At 42.4% G+C, this 11422-nt stretch overlaps 1 protein-coding gene across 6 annotated transcripts in view; it reads left to right on the forward strand.

Annotated features, from left to right (window-relative positions):
- peli3 (pellino E3 ubiquitin protein ligase family member 3) overlaps positions 1-11422 on the forward strand; it is a 38113-nt gene that overhangs the window by 12334 nt on the left and 14357 nt on the right. For 3 of the 6 annotated variants that reach the window (XM_005752737.2, XM_013915845.1, XM_005752739.1), the window contains 2 exons: positions 3775-3975; positions 10413-10542. In XM_005752737.2, coding sequence (XP_005752794.1) covers positions 3775-3975; positions 10413-10542 — 331 coding nt within the window. Of the gene's footprint in view, positions 1-883; positions 961-3774; positions 3976-10412; positions 10543-11422 lie in introns of those variants that run through there. The other 3 variants (XM_005752738.2, XM_005752740.1, XM_005752743.1) reach the window with 2 other exon arrangements.

Below are 11422 nucleotides of genomic sequence, written 5' to 3' on the forward strand. Positions count from 1 at the left end.
AACAAATATAAGTGAATAAAATCTGAGAAATGATTTTTTGCAACTTTATGACAACAGACAGTTACATACTTGCATCGGTCATGTAGTAAGGAAAGGTGCCTGCATTAAACAGGCTAATGTGGGCGGAGTTTCTTGCTTGTTGAAACATGTCTGCTGCCACAAAATGAGGAAATTCATGCTCATGTACTATTTTTAGGATTATATTTGTAGCTCCTTACTGTTAATGTTGCTGCTGTGTTAAAGTGTGGAGCAGCAACATTACCACCACGTAGCAGCTGCCCCTGTACATGCTGATCTACATGGTAGCTGCTGCAGTCAGTAACGAAGCAGAAACCTGAGTCTCAGTAGAACAGTTTTTATATGAAATGAAAGCTTTGTGCTTTTAGCTAATGTTATGCCAGCCTAGCCATGAAGGGGAGTTAATGAAAAGCTTTCCTTTCATTTGTTAGAATAGCGTGCACATCGATTGGAAAGCTGTTGGGCGTCTAGCACGGTGTCCCCGTTAGTTCAGATGCTGTTCTGTTTCACTAAAGAGTCCTAAAAATGTAAGAATAACTTGTAGAGAGAATTATGCTTAACATTGAATCATAAATAATATTCTAAATATAATTCCCATTTGTGTGTATAATATAATAATAATAGATGTTTAGTGTGTGTCTGTGATGTTACTTATCTGTGACTGATCTACATCTAACGTCTGAGTATGTTGCGACTGTAACCCAAAAGCCTTCTTCAGTTCATTTACACTGTGCTGAGCTGCCTTAGATACCGTGAATGCTAACATGTGCTTATTTCCATATTTAGGATTGAACTGTGCTGAATGCTTTAGCTCACTGTTGTGAAAATGGCTTTGAGACTAATGGATAGTTTTGTTATTTTACAGATGCGTGATATTCTGCCTATGAAATGCAGTAGTTGGTTTCCATTTAGCTCTGTCATTGTAAAAGCTCGTTAGGATTGGTGAGTATTTCAAATGTGTTTGAATCACATTTGTTTTGTTTAAAAATGCTCTGTACAATGATCACATGACAAATGTATTTACTTTTTTCTTTCCTTCTCCTCTGTGAATGTGGATGAAAACAAGATAAAGAAAATTATAAATGTATGAAGCTTGTGCAACAAATATTTTTCATTCTTTTAAACAGACTGAGACATGCACTGACAAAACGTAGACTTTGATATACAACAGACTTCCTCTGAACCTCTCATAGAACTGATCAGTGAGCTGCAAAGCTTGTCAAGCCTCAACGCTTAACTTCAAGCTTCGGTCTACGGCTGCATTGCTGAATCTCTGTCTTCAGTGGATGAAATGCAGGACACTTACTCATCTCTTCCACTTTGGCTGTTGCTGTGTACCTTTACTTGCTGTGTGGCTGCACGTCAGAGCTTCAGTAAACAAATCAAAACCAATTCAACTTCAGGACAGAAGCATGGTTCATTTGTTTATACTGTGTTATAATCCAAAGGATTATTTAACTTATATCTGACAATAATTAATATTATAAATAAAAATGTTAAAGCAGTAAAAAATACTTTAGGACCATTTTATAGATGAAAATGTAAAATAAAATAAATAATAACGTTATAATAAAACATTAGAATGATGGCTTGCACATATCTCATCAATCTCAAAACCCATCTTTTCTCAGCAGAACATCGTCCATGTCTGCTCAGTGTTATAAATATATTTTAGGGCGTCATGATTTGAATTATTAATGTCGTGCGACTCACAGGGATATTTTTCTGTGGGGGCCCAAAACCTTGGCAGCACCCATGTGTGCAGCTGAGACAGTTTAGCTGCTTTACATCAAAGCGTCCACAGAGGAGACCACAGTGACACACCAGAGGACATCAGGACTGTCCTTTAGTCTTGTGGAGTCATTTCACTCTGTCGTAGCTGCTGCTGTTATGTTAGACCGCTGCACACTGACTTTGTACTCCTGGATACTGTCCTGAGTTTCAGAATACTCTGGAGGAACTGCAAGTATCGTCTACTTTGTTTTGGGGCTTGAAGGCAGCAACTTTCAAAGAAAACACTGAAGAATCTGGGCCGTGTCCGGCTTTTACTAAATTACTATGAGAGATTAGTATTTATGGACATTTTGGCTTTTCACAGAACATTTTCTGTAACAGACATTTTCTTTGTAATCCTCACAATCAATTTCTGTGCATGAACATGGTGATAGTCTTCTTTCAGACCACACTCAGGACTTGGTTAAGTCATTCACAAGTGTCTTGGCAGTTGTTCTGGGATCATTAGACACATTTCTAACGAGTTTTATTAAAGAGGCTCAGCAGAGGATGTAATTCCTCCATCAGCTCAGGAAGAACAGATCGTAATAGACAGCGAGGCCTGCAGAAACCTTGGTGTTGTAATTTGGGACTTTAAAAATAAAAACAAATGTAATGAATGAGAAAGAAACATCACTGCAAAGCTCTCGCACCCTGAACACAATCTGTTCCAGGTCCTCCCCTGTGGTAGGCACTACACAGCACTGCACCCCACAGGTGGAAACCCTCTGAACACTTAAGTTTCTACATAAAAGACTCGTCACACCTGCTGCTGAATCAAAGAGTCCTTTTTGTTTTGGTCTGTCTGTTGCTATTGTCTGCATTGTGTGTGTCTAATCTGCCACATACACTGAAATCAAAGAAATACCCAAATACTCGGTCTGCATACTGGGACAGTGAAGCTGATTCTGACTGTCTTTCAGTCTCTAATCTATTGTTTGCTACTGTTGTTTTGTACTGAGTGGCTATAAATTTCTCATCCCAGGACTTGAAAATGGGAAAAACAGGCTACAAGTTGGATAAGACTTTTGCTTTCTCAGCATCAGAAATTACTTTTCTCATGTTTAACCTGATTTCTTCTGTTTTTGGCATCATTCTCCCTCAAGTGACGGCTCAGACCTGATGTTTTTATACTGTATGTGAATTAAAAGCTCAGCTTTAAGTTGAAAGTTTGAACAGCACATCATGGTTGGCTCTGTGACTAAATCAAAGAGTCATTTTTTTCACAGGGTCATAATATTGACGATTGAAATTTATGTTTTTTGCTGAAATAATTTTGTTATTTGTAAAAACAATTTCCAAAGAAAAGTATTATGTTCAGAAATACTATGATGAAAAATCTCTCGCTGTGTTAAAAAAGGACGTTCATACTGTGAGGCAACAGTGTTAACACCACCACATTGTTGCTTCGCAGCAAGAAGGTCCCTGGTTCGAATCCACCAGGGCCCTTTCTGTGTGGAGCTTGTGTCTGTGTGGGCTCTCTCTGACTTCCTCCCACAGTCCACAGACATGCAGTTAGTGGGTTAGGTTAACTGGTGATTGTAAAGTGCACACAGGGGTGACTGTGAGTGCAAATGGTTGTCTGCTCTCTATATTAGCCTGTTGCCAAAACTGTTAAATTGAATAGTTCAAGTCACCAATTAACCCAACAACAAACGAATAACGAACGTACACAAAGGAAAACATGCAACCTCCACACAGACGGGGCCACAGCCAACCAGAAGACTGGAACTGGGAATCTGCTCTGTGTGAGAAAACACTGCTCTGGTAGAGGTGGTAGAGTTCGAGGAAGCTATGAATACTTTTATATTGCAGCCTGTGTGCTAATGTTGACCTATAATTCATGCATGACATTGTTTGCATTTTATCATCTGTCACCATTGTGATATGATCAGATATTAAAGATGTGCTACAACTTTAAATGTACGTTTCTCATTCAAACGCACAGGCTTTTATGATTTTCTTCTGACCTGTTCTCCCCAGCAGCGAGCCCCAGCTGTGGCCGGTGGGCATGGTTTTGGAGGGTAGCTCAGAGGCGTTGTGTCCCCCCCCATCTCTGGAGCTGCGCCCATCCTGCAACAAGAGCCAGCCCTCGCCTCCTTTGGGCTCAAGCTCACAACCCCACGATGGAGTCTTTCCTGAGGACAAGGAGCCTGTAAAGTATGGAGAGCTCGTCGTCTTGGGGTATGATATTAAAGTACCGTGTGCTCTGATGTACGTCTGATGTTAACTTCATGAATCTGCCTGATTACACAGGTGTGTTCATTCATGTTTGGAATTCTTAGTCGTCCTTAGCTCCAAGTCCCTAAAGTTGGACTTCCAGTTTAGAAAGTCCAACAAAAGCAGAGCATTGAACATGCTCTGTCTGTACACTGCATACAGTGCACTGTGTTGCTAGTAATGCATGAATGGCTCAACCCTCTGCCAAGGAGCAAAACAAATTCTCTTTCTTTGCTTTTCCAGCTTTACTACTGAACAAATGTTTAAGCTGGGAATGATGTCACTCCCAGCTCTGACATTTGACCTTTGAGTGTCAACAGTTCCACATTAAATGGAAAGCAGCACATGGTAAGAGCATCTCCACTGAGCTAATCAGGGTAACTCAAAGCAGCGTACAGATTTCTGCTAAACCAAAGCAAAGGCGTTTTAGCCGTGAGATGCATTTGATAGACAGATATTAGTAAATAAGATAATAATTCCCATCTTATTAATTTCTGTACTCTCTAGATGTGCTGTAAAGATCGTGATGCACTATATATTTTCTTGATTAGAAACAGTAGGTCAGTCTAGGTCACATGCATGTATGGAGAAATGATGATTCAGAGAATAGGCTAATAACAGTCAAGCCCCAGATTTTCATTTGGCGTCGAGGTCAAGGATATCTTCCTGTCTGCTTCTGAGCCTCTTTCAGTGTGGGTTTGATTTTGAGATTGAAAGTCCAGTTATGACCTGTTGCACTTGCACATCTGGAATTTCACCAGGAAGCTCACCTTGTAAAGAGCATAAACTTGCCAACTTGTCTTCAAACTGATTTGACGACTAGTTTTCAACCACTCGAGGTTTTGCAGACATGTAACCAATAACCATGTGACATTAACTTGACCCATAATTTCTCTGTATTAAGTTCTTCTTCTTTAAGTGCTCCGCAGGCTTCATGAAGCTATTTCAAAGTTGCTATTTGAACACTGCTGCTTTTCAAATCATTTTGAGTCTTGTCTTTGTACTTTAGATTGGAAAGTTATTTCAAGCTAAATGAAAGTGTATTAGTGTATTACCAGTTTTACCTTGGTAGATGTGCATGCGTGCATCACTCCTATCAGCTGTGTGGGCTACATTTTGTGGGGGCGGGTCAGGCTCTTTGGAATTATCAAACAACCTGACGCAGCACTAATGTTTTTGTCACTTTTTACAGAAACTCAAAGTAATGCGAGTACTTCCAAGCTTTAAACACTGAGTGGTCGTACTCTGTCCTGCACTCCATGTTATCCATTGTTGATCTGCACATGTCTGTTGCTGCCACGGAGTCGCACGCTCGTACGTCACTGTCATGAGACACTCTCACAAACAAAATCACAGTTTAGTAACACGTAATGTAATTACTTTTTGGGAATATTATCCCTTATATAACGCAGGAATGACTTAAGGACATAAAGACCTGGATGCCATCTAATTTTCTGATTCTACATTCAGATCAAACTGAGGTTATTGGCCGTGACACTAATGATCGTAGAAATAGAAGGATCTAACCAGGTTCTTACTCTGGACTGCACCGCCTCGGCCTTCACTGTGAGGAGCGTCGGAGTCATTTTCGGCCAGGATATGTCCTTTACTGCACATATCCTTACTGACCGAACACAATCAGTCAGGGTTGCAACCAGAGACCATCCGCCCTGCCACTCAGCACTGGCTCACTACAGGGATGTGTGCTGAGTCCACTCCTGTACACCATCTACACCACTGACTGCACCCCCCTATCCCTGCAACATCATCATCAAATTTGCAGACGACAGCATGGGGCTCATCACCAACGACGATGACACCGCCTACAGAGATGAGGTCCAGCGTCTGACAGAATGGTGTGACTACAATAACCTCACCCTCAATACCAGGAAAACCAAGGAAGTGGTCATGGACTTGTGCAAGACAAAAGCTGATCCCCCTCCCCTGTCCATAAAGGTGACTATGTGGAGAGGGCGTCCTGAGATGATGCAAACCTACTAGTGTTCTTCTATCAAGCCACAATCGAGAGTGCTGCCATCCCTGTGGTACGCTGGTTGCACAACAGCCGATAAGAAGAGACACCAGAGGGTCATCAGAACTGCAGCGAAGGTGATCGTCTGTCCACTCTCCCCCCTGGACTCCATTGTCAGCTCTAGATGTCTCTCTAGAGCCACGGCGATTATAACCACCACCTCTTCAACATCCTGCCTCTGGCATCAGGAGCAAAACCAACAGACTAAAGAACAACTTGTCAGAACCATTAATGGAAATTAAGAGCATGAGCAGACCTCTGCCATACAGTCATTCTGTCACTGCTATTGACTCTGTGCAATATTTTGGTCTTTCCTTTTTCTGTACAATATTCTGGCAGATGTGCAATTACCATCCTCATCCTTAGTGACCACAGCCCTTAAAGCCTTATTTACTTATTATATCATATCCCCTTGTACACACACCCACAATGTTTCTGTAACTCATACACCGTGTATATAGTGTGCTTATAGTGTGCTCACGTGGTATCATGGGGTTATTTTAACAAACGAAGGACATTTTGCCTGATAATTATTTTCATCCTCCTGTAACTTTACTGTATAAAGAGCTAAAACCTCTTTCAGGAGTAGTTAGTCGTTATAAGAAGTGTTTGTGAACTAAAAATGAAGAATGTGGGATACTGTTTGTCTGTGATTAAAGCTGTTGTGCAGGTGAAGCCAAAGGCAGGAATGCTTCATCATATTTTAGTCTTTGGCTTGGAAGGAAGTTGGTTTGGAAGCATATTTGGCGATGCTTCATCCTCTGCTTTGCGTTTGTGTGGGAGCCGCATCAAAAACCCGTCCGTTATGCTAGCAGTGTCCAAGCGTTCTTTTTTAAATTTATACCGTGCCCCCCTGCAATGGCCCTGGGAGGCACACCCCCCATTTTGGGAACCACTGGGCTAAAGTTGTGTCTCGTTACTCTTAAGTGTTCCTGGAGTCTCTGCGTCATCACATCCTTATCTTCTCCATCCACCCTGAGAGTAGGTGAAGTTGTTCCAGAAATATTTGTTGTTAAGCAGTGTGCCAGCATGCTTTCAGCACACTGAAATCTTTGGCAATGACTGAGCATGAATTTGACTGAGCCTGGTGTTCGCAGGTCTTGCTTTAGCTCAAAATGAACCAGAATCTGTCATTTTAAACAGATATGGTAAAAAATGTCTGATAATGATGAAAAAAGTCCAGCACTCTTGCAAAGCGTCATATGTAAGCAGACACTAATGAAAAAACAAAAATAGGAATGACCCAAGGCTCAGCAGTGGATGAGTCTTTAAAGCATACTTTTACTCGTGTTGTGCTTTTGTGGGGAGTTTTTCCAGCTCCTCGGGATTTGTCAGCGCTCCTCACTCCGGATGTTCCTGCTACCTCTCTCTCCTCTCTGGCCCCAGCAGCTAGCTCCTCAGCGACTGTAGGACTGTGTACGCTCGCTGCGTCTGCTCCACCCAGGTGTCATTGTGGATGATAACATGATTCACGGCAGCATGTGCAGCGTGTGGATGCATCATGGTCCATGAGGCGCAGCAAAGTGGTGCTCTGACCAGGAGGAGTGACAAATTAGTGCAAATTACTGTATATAGAGTGGAGAAGACCTTTTTTTCCCCTTGGACTGTGTAGACAAGGTAATCTACCAGTAGCATGGGGCATGGGGTAGGCGTCAAACCGTGATCTTCACTACAAGAACGATGGAGCTACACCAAGCTTTCTGTGACTCCTCTGTCACCCCCATCTCCAGCATAGCAGCCACTTCTTTCCGAATAATTTGCTTGTTAAGCACAGACAGTCTATAGAGACATGAACACACTGTCACACGTTTGAAAATGATGCTCTAAAAGCGTCGTGCAACCAGGCATTGGGAGAACACATCTCAGTGCAGAACCATCCACTCTCTGGTGTTTAATGGAAATTAAAGGCTAGATTTCTTAGACTGTGAAGTTCAGTAATGGGCATTTACAAGTTATTATGTAACATAACCAACACATACAGATGAGTAAATAAGGTTTGACTCTTATCCACTGAAATACAAGTTTGACACAAATTGTGTTCATTCTGTGTTATGAAACACAATGAAAACCATCCTCACCCACAGATGCAGCAGCAAGAGCAGCAAAAGTACATGATATCAAAAAAGCATTGAGTGAATGTGAGGACGCTCCATGTAATCCAGGAGAGAAGGATCACTGCTGCATAAACGAGAACCTTCAGTGGTCCCTTATATGTGAGCAGGCCCATTTTTTCAGAATGCCACCTCTGTGGCTTTCAAACCCCAAAACACTTTGCATTAAAAATGGGTCCACTCCCAAGGTCAGCTGCCCTGGGACAAACAGGTTGATGCAGTCTGTTAAGTTCCAGGAGGATTGCTGTAACTTACACATGATTGAATGGATGCACGATACAGAACAGCTACCATGTGAGGCTAGGATTATTTACACCTATAGGCCAGTAATAAGGGGTTCAAGGATTCAAGGAAGCTTTATTGTCTTTCTCGTTGCATGTTTCCATGAGGTGGAACAAAGTTACCCATGGTCCCAGTTTTCCATAAAAACAACAGAATGACAAGTAATAAAACAGTACCAAACAGAATAATACAAATAAGTGAAGTGCAACAACCTGAGTAACAGTATGGAGTATAGATATAGAAGCGTTTCAGTTTTATTTCTATAGCACATTTAAAAGTCTCCGGTACATCAAAGTGCTTCACAGACGAGCCGCATTTGCAGGGTCACAGCAGTAAAGGAGCAGGAAATACAATTATCAGCAAGAGAAATACAGTTATAAAATGGTGACGTGACAACAAGCATCAACCGGGGAAACGTTAAAAACGAAGTTGTTTGGAAGGCAAGCTTGAACAGGTGGGTTTTGGATCAATCGGCAAGCTGTTCCAGAGTTTTGAGTATAAATATTTTAGCAGCAAAGCATCAGCTGATTAAGGTACTACAGTAGCAGTTTCTTGTCCATTATGCACTGAGAAGTCTCAGAGCTTCTGGAATGAAGCTGTTTCTCAGTCTGGTGGTTTTGCATTTGATGCTCAGCCTGAGGGGACAAAGAGTGGGTGTGCTGGGTGAGTGGGGTCCTGCATGATACAGGTGGCCCTCTTCCTGCATCTGGAGGTGTATATTTCTGTGACGGTTAAGAGGCTGCCTCCGACAACTCTCTGTGCAGCCATCATTTCAAACTAATCCCTCTTTCAAAGATGAGGGTGACGTGCACATCCTGGAGAAGGAGGAATGCTGGCTTGAGCTCAGAGTCAATGAGGTCATTATGTGAAAAGGGAAAGACCGTCTCTGAACCAAAGAGGGGCCAGGGCTGCATCTTTCACCATCTTACAGTGCAGTGTGCAGCCCTTCCTCAACTCCCCTTGAATGGTATTCATGACCATTGTTCAATATCAGTTTGCATATCACCAATCATGAGTCTGACCACACACCTCACTGTCAGTCAGCAGTGCTAGCTTTGGTCATTATGCAAATGCACTGTTTATAAGTCTGTGGAAACCTGCAGTCTGCTGAGACTGAAGAGTTCATTTGAGTGAAAAGTGATGAAACGTTTCTTCCACTGAAAATGCAACGCTCAGATGAAATGATCAGTTTCCTGGGATTATTTTTCATGTTATTTTTCATTCAGATGGTAGATCTGCACATGAGCTGTAGCTTAACAAACAGAATTATAATTAAATGTTATTCAGCGGTTACACGGGATAGTTAGTGTAGGCTAAAACTAGTCATTTGCAGTATTTTAAATTACTTTTGTTGACCTTTTTTTCTTTAATCTGACTGCTGAGTATACTGACTTGCCTCTTGAAAGACTCATCAATTTGAATTTAAGTTGCTCATGTTTTTTAGAAACACTTGCCAAGTACTGCTGTTGTACAAGTTTCTTACTGGCTACAATTTGGAAAGCAGCCACAATGGCTCCTGTAACAGCTGTTTATATATTGTAGAATATAGTTGGTGCAATTCACAAAGAGTAGTGAACTTCAGAGCCAGCAACATCAAGGGTCAGATAGCCTGTCGACAAAGAACACATCTCCAAGAGCTACCAACAGATATGTGACTGACATGAGTCGTTGTTTTACCACCTGCCAAATCCCACTTTAAGCCATGCACCTACGTCGTACACTTGAATACATGGTGCATGAAGTTGTTTCTTTCTGAAACAGATTTCTTCCTCATCCCACGTTGCCAGTGTTGATTTCAAAAGTCCACTGACCAGCCCAGCACTGATGCAGTTTTCCATTGAGAGCACCTTTGACTTATATAGAATAAAAAGAAAAAGAAAAACTTACTACAATGTTTGTTTTTCTGCTAAGGAATTGTTTAAACTTAAGTCTTTATAGCCATTATAGTGAGGTACAATTGATTTGATTTTTCACAGGCACAACGGGTCACTGGCCAATGGGGACAAAGGTCGCAGAAGAAGTCGTCTGGCTCTTTACAAGAGACCCAAAGCCAACGGGGTCAAACCTGATGTTATCCACAATGTCTCAACTCCTTTGGTGTCAAAGGTAAGAAATCAGCTTGTTATACTATTAAGTAATTCATACCATTGAATTGTCACTGATCTGAGCAAAAAATAAGTTACAATAAAAATATGTATATACAGCTCAAAACATTAACCTGATATTTTCAAACATCCACTCAGTTAAACTTCTGGGATATTGATCTAATCAATAGTAGCAGCAGGGCTTGTTGATCAGTTTCACCTTCTGCTGCTCAAATACACAAGGAATCATCAGGGAACGAGAAATGGGAGGGAAACAGCTGGAGCTAATCAGACACGACGAGACAGAGGAGGCAAGAGAGGGGGAGAGGGGGCGAGAGAGGGCGAGGGAGCACAAGAGAGGGAGAGGGGACGAGAGAGGGCGAGAGAGGGAGAGGGGACAAGAGAGGGCAAGAGTGGGCGAGGGAGCACAAGAGAGGGAGCACAAGAGAGGCAGAGGGGACGAGAGAGGACGAGAGAGGACGAGAGAGGGCGAGGGAGCACAAGAGGGGGCGAGAGAGGGCGAGGGAGCACAAGAGAGAGAGAGAGGAGAGAGAGGGCAAGAGAGGGTGAGGGAGCACAAGAGAGGGAGAGGGGACGAGAGAGGGCGAGAGAGAGAGGGGGCGAGAGAGGGCGAGGGAGCACAAGGGAGCGAGAGAGGGTGAGGGAAAGAAATGATGGAGTGGGGAAACATGGACAAAGTTTCCAGACAGTGGAGGCATGGAATGAACACGAGAAGAACAAGGGGTCAGAAAGGGGACACGAGACACAAGGACTGTTAGGATGCCTGGGTCATCGACCCAGGGCTCTTGAGTTTATATTATTTTTACTGTCTAGTTTTTGGTTTCTTTGAGTTCTATCTAATGGCTTATGTCTCTGTCTTCTTTAGTTGCTCTGTCTCCCCT

This window comes from Pundamilia nyererei, unplaced genomic scaffold, assembly GCF_000239375.1.
Source record: "Pundamilia nyererei isolate P.nyererei 1_Seehausen unplaced genomic scaffold, PunNye1.0 scaffold00377, whole genome shotgun sequence".
Classification (NCBI taxonomy): Eukaryota; Metazoa; Chordata; class Actinopteri; order Cichliformes; family Cichlidae; genus Pundamilia; species Pundamilia nyererei.